The 20,229-nt window shown below is 44.4% G+C and overlaps 1 protein-coding gene across 2 annotated transcripts; it reads right to left on the bottom strand.

Annotated features, from left to right (window-relative positions):
- Positions 1-2,214: 2,214 nt before the first annotated feature.
- ANAPC11 (anaphase promoting complex subunit 11) lies at positions 2,215-9,873 on the bottom strand. Of its 2 annotated transcripts, none has more exons than XM_073606725.1 (3): positions 9,735-9,873; positions 9,523-9,638; positions 2,215-3,973 (listed from the first exon to the last, which is right to left on the bottom strand). In XM_073606725.1, exons 2-3 carry the CDS (start codon positions 9,629-9,631, stop codon positions 3,828-3,830), a joined length of 255 nt encoding a protein of 84 aa, XP_073462826.1. In that variant the 5' UTR covers positions 9,632-9,638; positions 9,735-9,873; the 3' UTR covers positions 2,215-3,827. The 2 variants fall into 2 exon arrangements, with proteins under 2 accessions (XP_073462826.1, XP_073462825.1); XM_073606724.1 differs by having other exon boundaries at positions 9,523-9,641; positions 9,735-9,872.
- Between the last annotated feature and the right edge of the window lie 10,356 nt (positions 9,874-20,229).

A 20,229-nucleotide genomic window follows, 5' to 3' on the forward strand; every position in this document is an offset into this window, starting at 1 on the left:
GCTCCTTGGGGGCAGGGACTGATGTGAATGTAGAATATACTGTATATGTAAAGCACCGTGTAAATTGACAGCGCTATAGACAATGGATATATAAAGTCTACACGCCTTTGTTAAAATGTCAGGTTTCTGTGATGTAAAAAAAAAAAAATGAGACAAAGATCAATCATTTCAGAGCTTTTTTTAAAGTAAAAAATAAAATAATATGGTTACATAAGTGTGCACACCCTTTTAATTGGGGATGTAGCGGTGTTCAGAATTAAGCAATCACATTCAAACTCATGTTAAATGGGAGTCAGTACACACCTGCCATCATTTAAAGTTTCTCTGATTAACACCAAATAAAGTTCCGCTGTTCTAGTAGGTCTTTCCTGACATTTTCTTAGTCGCATCCTACAGCAAAAGCCATGTTCCGCAGAGAGCTTCCAAAGCATCAGAGGGATCTCATTGTTAAAAGGTATCAGTCAGGAGAAGGTTACAAAAGAATTTCCAAGGCATTAGATATACCATGGAACACAGTGAAGGCAGTCATCAAGTGGAAAAAATATGGCACAACAGTGACATCACCAAGAACTGGACGTCCCTCCAAAAATTGATGAAAAGACGAGAAGAAAACTGGTCAGGGAGGCTGGTCAGGGAGGCGGCCAAGAGGCTTATAGCAACATTAAAGGAGCTGCAGGAATCTGGCAAGTACTGGCTGTGTGAAACATGTGACAACAATCTCCCGTATTCTTCATATGTCTGGGCTACGGGGTAGAGTGGGAAGACGGAAGCCTTTTCTTATGACGAAAAACATCCAAGCCCGGCTAAATTTTGCAAAAACACATCTAAAGTCTCCCAAAAGTATGTGGGAAAATGTGTTCTGGTCTGATGAAAACAAGGCCATGATTCCAAAAGAAATGTTTGGCGCAAAAACACCACTGCACATCACCAAAAGAACACCATACCTACCGTGAAGCATGGTGGTGGCAGCATCATGCTTTGGGGCTGTTTTTCTTCAGCTGGAACAGGGGCCTTAGTCAAGGTAGAGGGAATTATGAACAGTTCCAAATACCCGTCAATGTTGGCACAAAACTTTCAGGCTTCTGCTAGAAAGTTGAACATGAAGAGGAACTTCAACTTTCAGCATGACAACGACCCAAAGCAGACATCCAAATCAACAAAGGAATGGCTTCACCAGAAGAAGATTCAAGTTTAGGAATGGCCCAGCCAGAGCCCAGACCTGAATCCCATTGAAAATCTATAGGGTGGTCTGAAGAGGGCTGTGCACAGGAGATGCCCTCGCAATCTGACAGAGTTGGAGTGTTTTTGGTAAAAATAGTGGGCAAATATTGCCAAGTCAAGATGTGTAATGCTGATAGACTCATACCCAAAAAGACTGAGTGCTGTAATAAAACCAAAAGGTGCTTCAACAAAGTGTTAGTTTAGTGTGTGCAGACTTATGCAACCAGATTATTGTACTTTTTTATTTTTACTTCCCTCCACCTAAAAGATTTCAGTTTGTTGTTCAATGGAATTGTACAGTTTATAGGTCACATTAAAAAGGTGGAAAAAGTTCTGAAATTATTTATCTAATTTTTTTTTACATCACAGAAACCTGATATTTTAACAGGGGTGAGTAGACTTTATATATCCACTGTAGATACTTGTGATCAATAAATAATAAATGGCTGAGCAACGGCCGGCAACGATCATCAATAGAATTCTCCCAACAAATTTGCATTTTAACTACCCTCTCATTGGCTGGAATTTGTATTTCTAAGATCAGTTTTCTGGGGCTCGCATTGCTGGTCTTCTCACGAAAAAGCTAATTCCCCGGCTGCACCTGACTTCAATACTTCCGAGTTGCAGAACAAGCATAGAGATCAGAAAAGTCACAATTTCTTGCCCGCATACTTGTTTCGGGGGGGGCAGTGACTGAAAAAGTACTGGAGAAAGGATATTAGCATGACAGCCAGGCAACTAGCATTCTCAGACCTCATCAGTGGCAGTCCTGAGGTTTCTTCAATTGACTCCAATTACCGAAGGCGTAAATCAAATGGTCATCTACTTGAGGCAGTTAAAATGCAGGGGGTACAGGCCAAATAAAAAAGGTGTAGTATTCAACATGTACATGCAGCTCCCCTGATTGGCCCCTAGGAATGCCTCTCCCTCTCCCAGTCTGAGTGCCGCTATACAGAAGATAAGAAAAAAGTACAAACACTCGCAGAATTAAAATTAAATTTAATGAATACATTATTACATTTATTCAAAATCTGCCCGGTGCTCACAAACCAACGACGTGCCACATAAAAAGTGAAGCCAAACGTTTTTTTTTTTTTGTTTTGGATAAAGTGGGGGAGGAGTTAGAACCCCTGTCAGGCTTTTGTTGCCAAACAAGGAAGATCCGCCCACCTTCTGGGTCACCGGAACAGAAAGCGAGGGGAGATCTGAAGGTTTAGAGTTGTCCCAGGAGCAAGAGGTGAGGGGAAATCTTCCACTGGGGACAACTCATCCAGAAGGAACTATCTTAGGCCTTATTTACACATGGTGCCCCCTGAAGAACGATCTTCATTGCGATCGCTCTTTAGAAGGCATTTGACAGGCAGTGAGGAGACGTTCTATCTCTTAACCACCTGTTTTAACCCTGCCCATGTTTGCAGGGCACCCCCTCACTCAGGTGAATGGGTCATGTTCGGCGGGCGAGGCCGTTTACAGAATGCTATAGCGCGCGCGTGCGTGTGTGTGTGGTTGTTTTTGCCATACCACATTTTATAGTGGCTGTAAAATATGTACGCCCCCCCCCCCCTGCTGCCTCTCAACCACGTGTTTTACCTGCCACCCAACTAGAAGGGTAAAAACGAGGCCCAAGAGGGCTATTTCCCGCACTTTGTTATGCTTTCCTTTCACTTCCTGTTGCGTCTCTGGGACAGGAAGTGCATTGAAAGAAACCAGCAAAAGCTTGGCAGGGTTTTATTCCATCGTGGCTCTTTCCAAAGTAAAAACAAACTTGAGTTGTCACCAGAACAGGAATAGCAAAATCTTACAAACGGGGACACCTGTCTACTAGGGGATTCCCCTCACTTTAGAGGCAACTCTCTGTTCCACTACGACAATCAGATCCGTAGTATATTGAAGCCGGCAACTGTGTGTAGTCTGTAAAATCCAAATTTTTATTGGCTACATGCTGAAACACACTGGTAACAAGCTAACGCGTTTTGGCTGTAATAGACGAAACACGTTAGTTGTTGCCAGTGTGTTTCAGCATGTAGCCAATAAAGATTCAGATTTTACAGACCACACAGAGGTGCCTGCTTCAATTTACTACACAAGTAAAGGGAAATCTCTTGAAAGGGACACAGATGGCAAAACGGACAGGAGTTTTAACGCTCCCCAACTCAAAATTAAAAAAACAAACAAAAAAAAAAAAAAAAAAACACATTTTGGAGAGGAGTACTTCCAATTCCTTAAGAACTTCCACGTAGCTTTATTGTCACAATGTCGCATGCTTGGAGCGGTCCTGCCATTAACAAAGAGAAGACCACATGTCCAGACTATTGTAACGTGTTATCTAAGTGGTCACATGACAATACAAACGCTGACCTGTAGGTGGCACTGCAGGAACCACACTTTACAGTCCCAGTGAGTCCGGGTCTAAACTGGAAATTAATTGAAAATTGGTCAACATGGATCCTAAAACCACAGACATTGCAGATGCTGTAACTCTTTAGAAATGTGAAGGTCTCCGGGAACTTGTAGGTCCACAGATTACCCAATCTCTGAATCCAAGACTAGGCAGGCCAAGAAGCGTCCTATGACATCTACACGGGCGAGGAAGGGAAAGCGGTAATCTACTCCTTGAACTTCCACTCCTGGCGGCACATCGGGCAGTGCTGCTGTACTTGCTGGGAGTTCAGCCACTTGAGGATGCAGTGCATGTGGAAGCAGTGTGAACAGTGACCCCACACCAACGGGCAATCGTCTCCTGGAACCTTACCTGTAAAGAGTTAAAGAAAATGAAAAAGCATTAAACATAAAAAAGCCTGTAATATACACCACATGGATTTTTAGCAAATGCCAATTGTTACCTGCTTTTGTACTGCTGGTATAGAGAGAGACCACTACAGCAAGAGATTGCAGGGTCTGTCTGCTATATATACACACGATCAAACCCTTCCTATATCCCTTCTCCACTTCTACCCCACCTCCACCCCTACCCCACTTATATCGCTGTTCAACCCCTACCCTACCTATATACCTCCTACACCTCTACCCCACCTGTATCTCTCCTCCACCTCTCCTCACATCATCTCAAACCCTCCTTCACCCCTATCTCAAGCACTCCTCTACCCCTACCCACTTCTACCCCACCTCCGCCCCCATCTCTCCTTCACACCTACCCCACCTCCACCCCTATCTCTTTCACACCTACCCCACCCCCACCTCTTTCACACCTACCCCACCTCCACCACTATCTCTCCTTCACACCTACCCCACCTCAAACCCTCCTCCACCTCTATCCCTCCTCTACTCCATCTCCATCTTGCCTCTACCTACCCCACTTCTATCCCTTCTCCACTTCTACCCCACCTCCACCCCTATCTCTCCTTCACACCTACCCCACCTCTATCCCTTCTCCACCCCTCTCTCTCTCTCCTTCACACTTACCCCACCTCCATTCCTACCCCACTTCTACCTCTCCATTACCCAATGTCTACCCCTTTTCTACCACTACACTCACCCAACATCTCCCCCACCTCTGTCCTGCTCTACTCTTTTCCTACCCCATCTCCACACCTATCCTACCCACACCTTTATCCCTACTCTGCCGCTACCCCACCTTTAGTAGCTAATCTACACATCTCTGCATAGATATGTTGTACAATAACTAATATGGAAGAGGAGATAAAAATTACACATAATATGGAAGATCAAGCATGTACCAATGTTGTCACATGAATAATTTAATGTAAAGCATGCAATAACTAAAATACACGTTCAATAAAAATACATGAATACACAACATCCATTGCGTTACAATTTGTTGTTGTTCCTCCTGGCATAACTACAACCCGACAGAAAATACGAAAACTTATTAGGTGCGGGAGGAGAAATTCCCTTTATGGATGCTGAAGCCGAGAGATAATAAGTCAGAGGGGACGGGGAAATATAAAACAAATTATTTAACGCATATTACCATGTGTCGGTATTATAGGAACAGCTGTGTGCGGAGATCATGGGACGTAAATCTACATCAATGGCGGCAGTGGCATGCATGGAATTCCCTGCGGTCATAACCGTTTAACAGCATTGTGTAATAAGAAATGTCTTTACATGTAATTAGGCTGAATACGGCGCTCTGTACACACACTTTGATACAGAGATCACCTATGGCAACCAGTGAAATGTGAACAATTAACGGTTACAGTTACAGAGGAGGTCTTTTGCTAGAATCATTGCTCTCGCTCTAACAATTGCGGCGATACCTCACATGTGGGATCTGAACAACATTTACATATGCGGGCGCCACTTACGCATGCGTTTTCTTTGGTGCGCGAGTTTGTGGGGATGGGGGCACTTTAAAAAAAGAAAATAAAAAGTTTTTTTTTTTTTTTAACTTATTAATTTTTTACATTGTCACTTACCTGGCTGATCCTGCCACCCCCCCCCCCCCTCGTAAACTGACCATGGTTTATCATGGCTGCTGAGCCCTGACACCGTGGTCAGTTTATGTGCCTCCGTCATCCTCAGCTCTCCCCCCTCGCATTAAATAATGTGTCCCGGTGTATGTGGTTTTGTAAAAATTAGCTGTTCTATACCTTTTTTGTTATAGCGCCACTCATGTGACTGGCCACCTCTCTCCTCCCCTCCTCCTGGCTGACATCAGTGGGGCTGTAGCTGTCATACTGGGAGAGGAGAGAGGCGGCCGGTCACGTGAGCGCCAAGCGGGGCTATAAACTAAGGCAGTGGTTCTCAACCTCAGTCCTCAAGTACCCCCAACAGGCCATGTTTGTAGGTTTACCCTTTATCAGAGTAAATGGCTTGGTATTTTGGACAGCTATTTTATCTAAGAGAAATTCCCAAAACATGGCCTGTTGGGGGGGGTACTTGAGGACTGATGTTGAGAACCACTGAACTAAGGTATAGAATGGCTTATTTTTACAAAAACACATACACTAGATATTACAGGTGCCTGAATGGAAATTTTGGCGCCGAAACCGAAAATGCAGGATGCACTTGGCCGAAAACCAAAAATGAGTTTTTCAAAAATATTATAAAAATATTAATTATATATATATAATATTTAATTAATATCAATATAAATGAATATGAATTTATTGTTGGCTATTATTGGCACCTTTAGGGCCGGTTCACATTGGTGCGATGCCAGATATTGCATGTGAGTCTCACTGTGATCTGCACAGCAATACATGTGGTGTCCGTGCGATGCCAATTCAACCATACAAACTGCATGGCTGAATTCACATCGCAGTCGGACCAAACTGGTGCAGGACCCTTTTTTTTTTTGTCCGCACCAGAATCGGATCGCATTGGGTGTTCACACTGTTAAGTTGGTCTTTCAAGGAAGGACAGCAACGCCAATCAGCTTTCGTTATCTGTATCTGGTTTGTTTAAAATGCAATCCGATTCCGCAAACTGATTTGCGGGGTGTTGTTAACTCAACATACACTCCGCGTATAAGGCTCTGTTGTTCCTGCATTCCCACAGGGATTATTCGGGGACTGGCTGCTCTTACAATGGCTGTATCTAGAGATGATTGCTGGAGTCATTACTTTGAGCATTGTACAGTTGCTATATTAATGTCTTTTTTTTTTTTTTTTTTTTTAACATATTTATATAGGTCTTTAATGTGATGTCGCAGGCAAGTGCATGCCCATCGTGCTTTTACTTTGCAGGGGGAAAAAAGAGGAAGTAAAACCCATCAGGGTTTACTTCCTCTTTAAGCTGCAAAGGCAGTAAGACAAAAGGTGGACACAGGCCACAGCCGTGATGCTTTGCGACAAACATAATCCATGGCCATTATTTGTGGTTAACTATAAACTCATGAGCTGTAGGGGGCTTTTAAAATTCACCTATGGAAGATTTAGGGTACGGTAAATGTCACAGGAGCACATACTTTTAAGGCTTGACATGTTGGGTATCTATTTACTCAGCACAACATCAATAAAATTTTACCAAAAAATGGGTAATGTATTTTGTTTATTTGTTATTTTATTTTGTTTGTGTGCCCTAAAATGAACTTGAATTTCCCCCACTTACCTCTGGTGGTGTTCTTTTGCTGTAATAATATACTACCAAGCCCAACGGATCCAGCGTTGTCCTCTCCTTGTGCCCTGCTCTCCTAACCCAGGTCCCGCCATCTTTATTGCTTATGTCATGAGAAGCCCAACAATGCTGCCCACTTCACAATTCACTGAAATCCCAGTGTTGTCTATCCGTCCCAGTGCCGTGCCGTGCCGTGCCCCCCCCCCAAAAAAAAATACCTTGCAGGGATAAGATGTATTCATTTTCCTTACCCCTGGCCTCAGCAGCCAGGAATATTTGACTGGTCCCATGCCACGTCCTCAATAAAAGAGGCGTGCGGGAATAAGAACAAAAAAATAATAAAATAAAATTAAAAAAACACCACAAGGGATAAAAAAAGAAAAAAAAAAAAAAAATTTATATACACAATATATATTATATACACACACACTCATCAAGATGGCTGCAGCATCGATCCAATGCTGCATCCGTCCCTGCCAGCTATGCCATGAGAGCTGAGCGATCAAACACCGCTGATCACTCAGTTGGTGGGCCCGCTCTGAGCAGAGAGCAGTGACTGTCAGATCACCACTCTGTGCTCTGCCCCTCACTGGAGCGCCGGAGTCTGGAGGGGCAAGGTGGCTGACTCAGGCTCTCAGGAGCGCACTGCTGAGCCCGGACTGACATCAGGCTTTAGTTGGCTGAATATGGGTGACAGGAGTGCACAACTAAGTGTACTCCTGTGACCCAGGAGGAGAAGTAAAAGAGCTTTGCCCATATTTTTCCTTTAATGTGCTTTTGGTTGCAGTCGCATGCTCGCCCAATCCACATATAATGCAAGGTCAATACCCCCTGCAGTACGATAAAGTACTTAAAATCCAGAATAACGAATGAGCATTTAACCCTTGCAGTGCCATGTTTATCTGTGCAGGTAGTCCCATCGCTGTCATTTGGGAGGCAGTGGCTGTATGGACACAGCTGCTGCTCCAAATGTGACATGTGTACGGGAGCACAGCTCTGGAGTGCAGGATGGGACTGGGAAAAGGGTTAACTGTCTGATCCAAGGACTATGACAACCTCAGCTCCCGGAAGGTTTTACCCCTCTTCCTGACCAGGCCAGGCTATTCGGCACTGCGCTACTTTAACTGACAATTGCGCGGTCATGCAATGCTCTACCTGAATGAAATTTATTTCCCCTACAAAATAGATAGATAGATAGATAGTTTGGGGGTTCTAGTACTTTTCTAGCAAAAAAAAAATAAATAAATACTGGATGATTTTACCTTGTAAGCACCAAGTGTCAAAAAAGGTTAAGGCCCCTTTCACACGTCACTGCTCCGATCAGGTCCGCCCGTCAGTTTTTCAGAACGGACACGATCGGATGCTCTATTCAGCCCTATGGAGCGGCGGATGTCAGTGGTGACATCTCCCCTTGACACCCGCCGCTATCCGATCCGGTCCATGACATCCAGATGGAGGGAAACCCTATTTTCCATCCTTCTGGCGGATCGGATGAAAACGGACAGGCGGATCCGTTTTCATCCGATCTCCCCATAAAGGAGAGGGCAGGGCTTTGACAGGTCCGTCTCAGCACAGTGAGCGGAGATGGACCTGTCATCCGCCTGCTCAGCGGGGGATCGGGGATCAGAGGATCGATCCCCCCCCCCCCCCCCCCCCCCCGGCACTGAGCAAAACAGAGTCTGTTGGGTGGAAAACCTGTGTGAAAGACTTCTCACTGGGAGGAGAGATAAAACACAGAGAAATTGGCGCTCAGAGTAAGTGATGTAAAGTCCCAAAATAAAACAAGTCAGATAAATGACTGAAAAACATAAAGTATATGGGATGATGAATATATGTATATGAGCATACAAAGAAAGGCCGTGATTCCGGAAGTGTCCAATCAATAGGAGTAATGGATGGTAGGCAGAAGGAAAGGGTTAATCCAGCACGATATGGGACTGTCCACAAAGAGCTGCTCTTCTCAGGAGTGAAGTCACCTCGGAGTCATTTTCTTTTGTCTTTTTGTTTTTTTTTTCACTGGGAGGAGAGAGAGCGAGATCGCTGTTCCTGATCAGTAGGAACAGCAGATCTCTCCCTCTATCTCCTCCCCTGTAAGAACGGGGATCTGTTTGTTTACATGGACAGATCTCCATTCTGGCTCACTTTCTCGCGATTACGGGTGGCCGGCGGACATCGGGGGGGCAGATACAAATATTCATCAACACCCCCCCCACCCCCGGAATAAAACATGGAACAGATTAGTGAACCCCCCCTACTCACAGTCTGGACAGCAGCCATTGAAGGCCATCCGACAGATGCCACAGTTGTCATCATTGGCCACCCACAGCCAGGAGGCCACCCCATTCCAGGACTTGATATGAACCTTCATAGCTCCTCTGCTGGAAGGAAGAAAAAACAAAAAACTATGAGAAACATTCACTATAAACACACTGCCAGGTCTGATTCCCCAACCCTGAGAACACAGACATTACCTTCCTCCTCATACATCCACCATCGATTACCACCGCCTTCGCCTCCCACCCCCCATCCTGGAGAAGCTCAGCACTCGGCTACTTGCGTCTAACTGGGCGTGGGGACGCGACGTGCGGCCGCTGAGGAGAGCGTATGGGCAGCGAGAGTGTAAATCGTATAACAGACGCTACGGCGGCCATATTTGTTATGGGCAGGGTGCGTAGACTACTGGCGTAATAGCGGTTCATGTTTAGCATGAGTGGCGTGTGTATGACTACTAGCGCGACAGAACCTGCAGCGGCCATGTTTGTTATGGGCAGAGTGTTTATGGCCATTGGCGTTGTTCTATCAGAATACAGCGGCGATTTTTTTCTTATGGGCGATGTGTATGGGTACTGGTGTGAAAGAACTGCTGAGGCCACGTTTGTTATGAGCACATTGTATGACTACTGCATACCTCCCAACTTTCTGAGCTGGAAATGAGGGACACCTATCAGTTAAAGTATGCAGGCATAGGACACACCCCTTGTGACGCCCCCTTAAAGGAGAATTGTACAAAAAAACAAGATTGGTTAAACCCACAAGTGCTTTTTTTTTAACCACTGCTATTCCTTTATATTGGCTTTTGGAATTTACAAATGCAGCAATTTAGAAAAAAGGTTTTTGATAGATAAAAAGTGCATTTTATATACATCTATATGGATCAGACCAAAATGAGGGACAAATAAGTAGGAAAGAGGGACAGAGGGACATTGCTCCAAATCAGGGACAGTCCCTCGAAATCAGGGACAGCTGGGAGCTATGTTACTGGTGTAAAAGAACTGCTGAGGCCATGTTTGTTATGGGCAGAGTGCTTATGACTACTGGAGTAACAGTGTAGATTTTTGTTATGGGTGTTCCATCAGATTAGGCGATCTGTCAGAATTGGTAACGGAAGTGACGTTACATCGCCGCCATCTTTCTATACCCCACACTCCTCCACAGTAACGATACACCGAGAAGGGGGCAAGCGGACATCTTGTTACACCCACCGGAGTTTTGCATTTCACAGTTATTTTAAACAGGAAATGGAGCATATATGCTGAAATATAGTATTTAGAAATCCATCGGACTGTTTACATGTTGAATTATAAAAGCAGAGGTCTTCTGTCACATTAGCAAACCTGTGAGTTCAGCAGGTTTGCCGCTGCTTTTAAAATTCAACATGTAAACAGTCCGATGGATTTACAAATACTGTATTTCAGCATATATGCTCCAATTCCTGTTAAAAATAACTGTGAAATCAAAACTCCGGGGGGTGTAACAAGATGTCCGCTTGCCCCCTTCTCGGTGTATCGTTACTGTGGAGGAGTGTGGGATGTAGCAAGATAGTGGCGAAGGAACGTCACTTCCGTTACCAATTCTGACAGGTTGCCATATCTGACGGAACATGGGCAATGTGTATGGGTACTGAAATATGTGCTGCAGCGGCCATGTTTAATATGGGCTCAGTGTTCTATAGCTACAGGCGTAACAGGGGCTATAGCGGCCATGTTCGTTATGTCTATTGTGTATGACTACTGGTGTGAAAGAACGGCAGAGGCCATGTTTGTTATGAGCAATGTGTATGCCTACTGCTGTAACAGATGCTGCAGCGGCCATGTTTGTTATGAGCAATGTGTATGCCTACTGTTGTAACAAATGCTGCAGCGGCCATGTTTGTTATGAGCAATGTGTATGCCTACTGCTGTAACAGATGCCTCAGCAGCCTTGTTTGTTAAGGGCAATGTGTAATCATGGGAATTAATGGAGCCTCGAGCAGCACCTGTAATTTGGCATTGGTTTGCAGTCTCCTTTGGATCGCACCTCCTAAACTGATTTATTAGATGTAATTTTGGCATTTGCAAGCATTAGTCATCAGCCAATAAATACTCAAACAATAAATAATTAAAACTGACATAAAAAACAAAAAAAAAAACAGCCTTTTATTGGATAATTTGGCCAAACTGAAAAGCTGAATTAACTAAAGTCTCCAAAACCTATAACCGACCCCAGGAAAAGGGAGAGGTTTTCAAATAAGTGTGGCCCTGGGTTGGCAGCCAGCAGATCCAAGTAACCATGGCATAAAAATGAATGCTGGCATTGACTTAGAACAGCCTTTCTCAACCTTTGTGCCCCAGTGGAACCCTTGAAATATTTTCCAAGTCTCAAGGAACCCATGCCAAAAACAATTCTTTTGGGGGCGAGTGGGAAAAATGTCTTACATTGGTGATCCTTTGGAAGAATGTCGCCATAACGGACAGCTAAAAAAAAAATCTCATGCTGCTGGCTGTAATATGTGGCATAGGGCTCTGGAACTATGTAGGCAACTGCAGATGTGAGGTCAATCAGCCACAACTCAAGGAACACCTAGCAACGTCTGGAGAAACCCTAGGGTTCCATGGAGCCCTGGGTGAGAATGGCTGACTCAGAATATAGGTTTATGTACTAAGCAGATTTTAGATTGTAAGCTCTAAGTAGCGGGGCCCTCTGATTCCTTCTGTATCGAATTGTATTGTAACTGTACTGTCTGCCCTCACGTTGTAAAGTGTTGCGCAGACTGTTGGTGCTATTTAAATCCTGTATAATATAAATAATAATAAGCACTGTGGGGTAGCAGGTGGCAATTGGTCAGGAAAATTCCTCTAGGCCAGCCTTTCTCAACCTTTTTATCTAAGAGGAACCCTTTTCAGGTCTCATGGACCTGTGCTAATATCAGGTCATCAGGGGTCAGTGGGAAAAAGCCCTTTACATTGGTGGCCAGTGGGAAAAACGCTCCCCTTATGCCCCGTACACACAATAGGACGTTCCGACAACAAAACCGTGGATTTTTTTCCGACGGATGTTGGCTCAAACTTGTCTTGCATACACACGGTCACACAAATGTTGTCGGAAATTCCGAACGTCAAGAACGCGGTGACGTACAACAAGTATGCTGAGCAGAGATAAATGAAGTTCAATAGCCTGTGCAGCTCTTCTGCTTGACTCCGAGCATGCGTGGACTTTTGTGCGTCGGACTTGTGTACACACGCTCGGAATTTCCGACAACAAGTTTTGTTGTCGGAAAATTTGAGAACCTGCTCTCAAACATTTGTTGTCGGAAAGTCTCACAGCAAATGTTCAATGGAGCATACACACGGTCGGACTTTCTGACAACAAGCTCACATCGAACATTTGTTGTCGGAAAGTCTGACCGTGTGTACGCGGCATTAGAGTGGTGGTCAGAATGCCCTCCTTCCAGACAGCTAAAAAGATCACTGGTGTTCTGGGACTGCCAAGTGGCACTGAACCCAGAACTATGCAGCCACCATCAGATAGGAGGTCAATCAACCACAGCTCAAGAACCCCAAGCAACCTCTGGAGAAACCTTAGGGTTCCACATAATCTTTGTTGAGAATGGCTGCTTTAGGCAGGACTGGGCAGCTTGGGGATGTCCTCAAGAGACCCAGAACTTTGCAGGCACCATCAGAAGGGAGGTCAGTCAACCACAGCTCAAGAACCCCTAGCAACCTCTAGAGGAACTCTAGGGTTCTGCGGAATTTTGGTTGAGAACGGCTGCTTTAGGCAAGACTGGGCAGCTAGAGGGTGTCCTCAAGGTGGGAGCAAAATGCCCAGAAATATGCAATCCTTTCCTTTTGGCCAGGTTGGTGGATGTTCTCTCCCTTTCGCTCCTTCATAGATATAACCATGATCCAAGAATGTATTTTTACTCTAAGATCTCATTGAAAAAATATACCCGTAGGGATCCTACCATAAGCTGGAGTGCTTATCTAAATTTAGTCTTTTCAGCTAGGCTGTAGCCAGCCTGAGCTCTATTTATGATAACTGAGTTTGTTGGGCTTTTCCTAAGCCCAAGAACAGAGTTTGCCTCTGCCTACTATTGGGGAATGCTCTCCAGTAAAAGAGAGAAGTTACAATGTATTGGGTTATGACTATTTATTTCATTCTGGCCAATCACTGAGGGGTTTATGCCAGTGATGTGGGCCAGAGAAGGGAATTTGGGGTTGGCCTTCAAGAAGCGTCTTTACCCAGTGTGGATGTGATTCCAGAGGTTCAGTCTTTGCCTCCCAGATTCTGCCTGGGGAAGGAGCTCATGTGAGAAGGGTTTTCTTGCCTCCCAGGCCTGCTGTCTGGGGAGGGTATGGTTCCAGAAAGGTCCAGTTCATGCTTCCTGAGGGAGAAAGCTGAAGAAGTCTTGCATGGTCAATGGCCAGTCCCAACTTAAAGGTTCAGCAAGACAAACAGACAGTCTTGGCTTATAGATCCCCAACTAGCTCATGAGAGGGATGAAGGTACTGAAAGGTAGCTGTCCATCTAGCCTACCATATCTGCGCTAGCTTATGGTAGAGGTTAAATATTCTCCAAGAATCTACTGAGCAGATGGAAAGTTTGCTGCTGGTTTGGGTATGCTGTACCCCCAACCCTCTATTCCCTAGACCAGACTTTCTCAACCTTTTCAACACAGAGGAACCCTTGAAATAACTTTATAGACTCAGGGAACCCCTGCTAAAAATGACTCTACCTACAACTCATGATACATTAGTGTGTGGGTCACTGGGAAGAATGCTCCTTACACGTGTGGTCATTGGGAAGAATTACCCCATTACAGATAGCTAAAAAGATCAAGGGTGCCAGTTTGAATGTATCTAAGAGGCAAAAATTGCTAATTGCTCAAGAAACCCCTAGCAACTTCTGGAGGAACCCTAGGGTGCCATGGAACTCTGGTTGAGAAACCCTGCCCTAAACCATCTTTTCTCAGCATGTTTACCCCCAGGGAAACCATAGAAATAACTTTTAGGTGTCAAGGAACTCCTGTTAAGATTAGTCCATAAGGGTGGCCATTAGGAAAATGCCCTCTACATTGATGATCAGTGCTCATAATGCCACCCTTACAGTCAGATAAAAAGATCATTGTCATGCTACTGGCTCTACCAAATAGGGATGGACCTGGAACTATGGAGGTATCATCAGTTAGGAGTTCAATAAGCCGCAGCTCAAGGAACCCCTAGCAGCCTGTGGAGAGTTCCATAGAACCCTGGCTGAGAATGGCTGCTCCAGACATATGAGCCAATAAAGAATCAAAAATGTGATTATTGAAGCAGAAGTCTGTTGGTCACGGTTGGAGGGTAAATAAGTGTCTGGCTGCAGATAAAGGGTGAATCACTGGTAGAAAGACTAGGTCGGCCCATCAAATCTCATAAGGGGTCATTGCTATGTACCAATTGGTATGTAGACTGAATGCTCTGGCCATCCTATTGTGTTGCAAAAACTGCTTGTTGTAAGTGTTGTTTTTGCACAGCTTAGTACGTACATTGTCTGCACAATTGCAGCACTTGCAATTCAATGAAGGAATACCAAAACAATGATCTGCCGCTCACTCTCACTATTTGACACATTCGTCCTTGCACATAGGCCTTGTCCTCGACCCCCAAACACTACATAGCATACACTTACAATGACTGCTTACAAGGGGTACTGTACACATAGCACCTTTTTTAAAAAAAAGTATCAGGAAGTGGGGAAAAAGCCCCAATTTTTTTTTTTTTTCTGGGGCTCCACTTTATTCTCGGTCATTGAGTTACATAGGCGAAAAAATCGACTTTTTGAAAAATCGACTTCTTTTTCTCGATTTAGAGGGGTTTTTATTATTTTGTGTCTTTAGCATAGTTTAGTTTATTTCATGGAGTAAGTAATCTTTGATTTTTTTTCCTTTTTTTGTAATATTTTTTATTTTTTTTTGTATATTATTGCTTTAAATGTTTTATTTGACTTGTTAGCGTCCTTTCTTTCTGTAAAAAAAAAAACATAAAATAATGAAGGTAACAAGGGGACGTTATGGACACTAGAACATGCCCAGGATAGTTGGAAGGAGCTTCTGTAATCCTCAGGAGCCATTAAAGCCCATTGCACCTTTCAGAACCACTGTAATTTTGCCAACATGGTGCCATTCCACCGAAATCTGATTTTTGCAGAGTTAATTAAAAATTCCCACTCCTGCTCGGTAATTCTTGTCCTCAGAAATTTGCTGGGTTGGTGATTTCAAAAGTATTGCAGTGTGATAATAAGTATTTTCAGAGGAAGAGGTCATCAGCCTCCATCTTTCTCTCAAAAGACTCAGACTCAGTAAAGACGTTTGGGCGTTGGCCTCTAGTTTACACAATACAGCGACTGACAATGTCTCTGGCTGTATGGTATTGTTATGTCTACATTTCTGATTAGTGTATATTGTCTCGGTGGGGTGATCATTCCATCTCTTTAGTCCCTGGGAGAGAATAATAACACTCTACACAATACAGCTGGGCTTTCAAGTCCGCCCGAACCTTTCAGAGTGATAGGATTATCCTGCAGTTTTATTGTACTGATTTATGCACAGTGTCCCAATGTTTGTCTTGTCATTCCAAGGGGAAGTATGGGGACCCTCATCTTTTCATTCCAAAGGGTGGTATAGGATCCCCCATTTTGTCATTTTAATGGGAGGTAGGGGGACCCTATCTTGCCTTTTTAAAGGGAGGTAAGGGGATCCCCATCATGTCATTCCAAAGAAGGTATACAGACCCTCATCTTGTCCTTCTAATGGGAGATAAGGGTGCCCCATCTTGCCATTTCAAGAGGTGGTATGGGGACCTCCATATTTTAATTCCAAGGGAAGGTATGGGGACCGCTGTCTTTTAGTTCCTGTGGGAGATAAGAGGACTTCCCTCTTGTCATTCTAAGGAGAAGTAAGGGGACCCTCATTTTGTCATTTCAACAGAAGGTATAGGGACCCTCATCTTGTCATTGCAAAGGGTGGTATAGGATCCGGCATTTTGTCACTCCAACAGGAGGTATAGGATCCCTCATCTTGTCATTCTAGTGGGAGCTAAGGGGGCTCCATCTTGTCATTTCAAGAGAAGATAAGGGGATCCCCATTATGGCATTGCAAATAAGGTATATGGACCCCTATATTATCCTTCTAAGGGGAGGTGAGGGCACCCTCATCTTGTCATTTCAAGGGGAGGTATGGGGACCTCCATATTGTCATTCCAATGGGAGATATGGGGACCCCTATCTTTTCATTCCAATGGGCGATAAGGGGACTCCCCTCTGGTCATTCCAAGAAGAAGTAAGGAGACCCACATCTTGTCATTTCAATGGAAGGTATGGGGACCCTCATCGTCTCATTCCAAGGGTAGGTATAGGATCCTCCATCTTAACATTCCAACAGGAGGTATAGGATCCCCCATCTTGTCATTTTAGTGGGAGGTAAGGGGACTCCATCTTGTCATTTCAAGAGAAGGTAAGGGGGGTCCTCATTATGTCATTGCAATAAAAGGTATACAGACCCCTATATTATCCTTCTAAGGGGAGGTGAGGGCACCCTCATCTTGTCATTTCAAGGGGAGGTATGGGGACATCTATATTGTCATTCCAAGGGGAGGTATGGGGACCCCCATCTTTTCATTCCAATGGGAGATAAGGGGACTCCCCTCTGGTCATTCCAAGAAGAAGTAAGGAGACCCCTATCTTGTCATTTCAATGGAAGGTATGGGATTTCATTGTCTCATTCCAAGGGTAGGTATAGGATCTGCCTTCTCATCACTCTATCAGCAGGTATAGGATTTCCCATCTTGTCATACTAATGGGAGGTAAAGGGACCCCATCTTATCATTTCAAGGGAAGGTAAGGGGATCCCTATTATGTCATTAAAAGTAAGATATATGGACTCCCATATGGTCCTTCTAAGGGGCGCTAAGGGCACCCCCAACTTGTCATTTCAAGGGGAGGTATGGGGACCTCCATATTGTCATCCCAAGGGGAGGTATGGGGACCCCTATATTTTCATTCCAGTGGGAGATAAGGGGACCCCCCCTCTTGTCTTTCCAAGGGGAAATAAGGGGACCCCTATCTTCTAATTTTAACGGAAGCTAAGTGGACCCCATTTTGTCATTCCAATTGGAGGTATGGGAACCCCTATCTTGTTATTCCAAGAGTGAAAGGGACTCTCATCTTGTCCTTCCAAGGAGTGGCATAAGGACCACCATCTTGTCATTCCAATGGGAGGTAAGAGAGATAAGCTTGATAAAAACTGACATTTCAGTGTCGGTGCCTGCTAGATGTTGTATTACTGGTGGAACACGGCAATGTGATTGCTGCACTGATTTGGTTCAAGGTACTCTTTTAGCACCAGTGGATGTGAATTGCACGGCTGACGTAAAGCAAATCGATGTTTTGGCCATGCAAGGAATGCCTCTCCTCTCCAACAGCATAAACATTTCTTACATTCCCCCGCCACGCCATTCAGCCAGCTGAGAGTAAAGAGGGAAAGTCCTGCATAAGCTCTGGGTCACTCTAGTTGGAGCTTACACGGGGCAAAGGATTCCTTCCACCCCCCCCCCATGTGACGGTCATGGGCCAATCACCGATTCTGTTACATGGAGTGATTCACGTGCTGCTTTTCACCAAAATGGTGAATTTCGCCTAAATTAGATTTTTTGCTTCAGCTGTTCTAAAAGTATCGCAACCTGATAGTTAGCATCTTCAGAAGATGGAGTCACCAGCTCCCATCTTTCCCTCAATTCAGGTTTTGGGTGGACTGAAACTCATTAAATACGACATTGACATCTCGTTTACACAAAACAGTGACTGACCATGGCTCCGGGCTGTATGGTATTGTTATTTCTACGTTTCTGATTAGCACACCGCCCAACTTTTTGAGATGAGAATGAGGGACACCTATCAACAAACGTATGTAGGCAAAGAACACATCACCTACCACACCCCTTGAAAGGAGAATTAAACAAAAACATTCTGAGTTAAACCCACAAGTCTTTATTTTTCACCACCACTATTCCTTTGTATTGTCTTTTGATATTTACAAATGCAGCCTTTTAGAAATCAGATGAAAGGTTTAGCACTGGGAAACACTTTTGAAAAGATAAAAAGTGCATTTTATATACAACTATATGGATCAGACCAAAATGAGGGAAAAAATTAGGAGGAAAGAGGGACTGTGTTCCAAATCAGGGAAAGTCCCTCGAAATCAGGGACAGTTGGGAGCTATGGATTAGTGTATGATGTGTCTCGGTGGGGGGATCATTTCCATCTCTTTAGTCCCTGGGAGAGAGTAATAACACTCTATACAATACAGTTGGGCTTTCTGTGTCCGCCCGAACCTTCCAGATGACCCTGCAGTTTTATTGTACTGATTTAGGCACAGACGTCGTGTCCCAATTTTTTTTTTTGTCACCAGAATTTGTGTCCCCATTGGAAATGTTCCCCTCTATTGTCTGGGGACAACCCAAAATGTGGGATTTTCTGCTAACGGAAAAATAGAGAATGTGAATCTCCCAAATGGTGGTGGTGGTGGTGGTGGGGGGGGGGGGCCATAGACAGCAATAAAAACCTAATAGATAGAAATATAGAAAAGTGATGGCAGAAAAAGACAGAGTAGTCCAACGAGTCTACTCTTCTTTTTATGTTTTTTTTTCTTTGTTTTTTTTTTTTTCCATTAACTTTTTTGTCTGAGCATTATTTATTTATTTATTTTTTTAACAGTAGAGTCTGAGTATTATTGTTATACAGGATTTATATAGCGCCAACAGTTTACGCACATCGCTTTACAATATAAAAGGGGGACAATACAGTTATAATACAATAAAATACAAGAGGATTAAGAGGGCCCTGGTCAGAAGAGCTTACAATCTAATAGGGTGGGGGTATAGATCTATGTTTCTCCCAAGCATAGGTTTTCTAATCCCTCTCCACTTTATCCAAAACAAAAAAAAAAGTTTTGCCCTTAGGTTACTTTCACACTGGAGCGTCGCGGGCGTTGGCAGTAAAGCGGGCGCTATATTTAGCAACGCTTTACCATCGTTTTAGCGGCGCTATTCGGCTGCTAGAGGGGCGGTTTTAACCCCTGCTAGTGGCCGAAAAAAGGTTAAAGCCGCCCGCAAAGCGCAGCTGCAGCAGTGCTTCATTGGCGGGTTTGCAGCGTGCCCCATTGTTTTCAATGGGAAGAGGCGCTTTAGGAGCGGTAAATACAGCGCTCCAAAGATGCGTCTTGCAGGAATTTTTTTGACCGTCCTGCCAGCACACCACTCCAGTGTTGAAAGCTCTCTGGGCTTTCACATTGGAGACACAGCAGCGGCTGTTTCAGGGCGCTTTGCAGGCGCCATTTTTAGCCCTGTAGTGCCTGCAAAGCGCCCCAGTGTGAAAGGAGCTTAATGCCGCGTACACACACGATCGGAATTTCGGCCCGCAAAAGAACGATGAGAGTTTTTCGTCAGGAAAATGCGACCGTGCGTATGCTCCATCGGACTTTTGCTGGCTGGAATTCCAGCCAGCAAAACACTGAGAGCATGTTCTTAATTTTTCGGTCGGGAAAAGTTCCTATCCGAAAAAATGCGATCGTCTGTGGCAATTCCGACGCGCAAAATTCCTACGCATGCTCGGAAACAATTTCGACGCATGCTCGGAAGCATTGAACTTCATTTTCTCGGCTCGTCGTAGCGTTGTACG

The sequence above is a fragment of the Aquarana catesbeiana genome, linkage group LG12 (genome assembly GCF_042186555.1).
Source record: "Aquarana catesbeiana isolate 2022-GZ linkage group LG12, ASM4218655v1, whole genome shotgun sequence".
NCBI classification, from domain to species: Eukaryota; Metazoa; Chordata; class Amphibia; order Anura; family Ranidae; genus Aquarana; species Aquarana catesbeiana.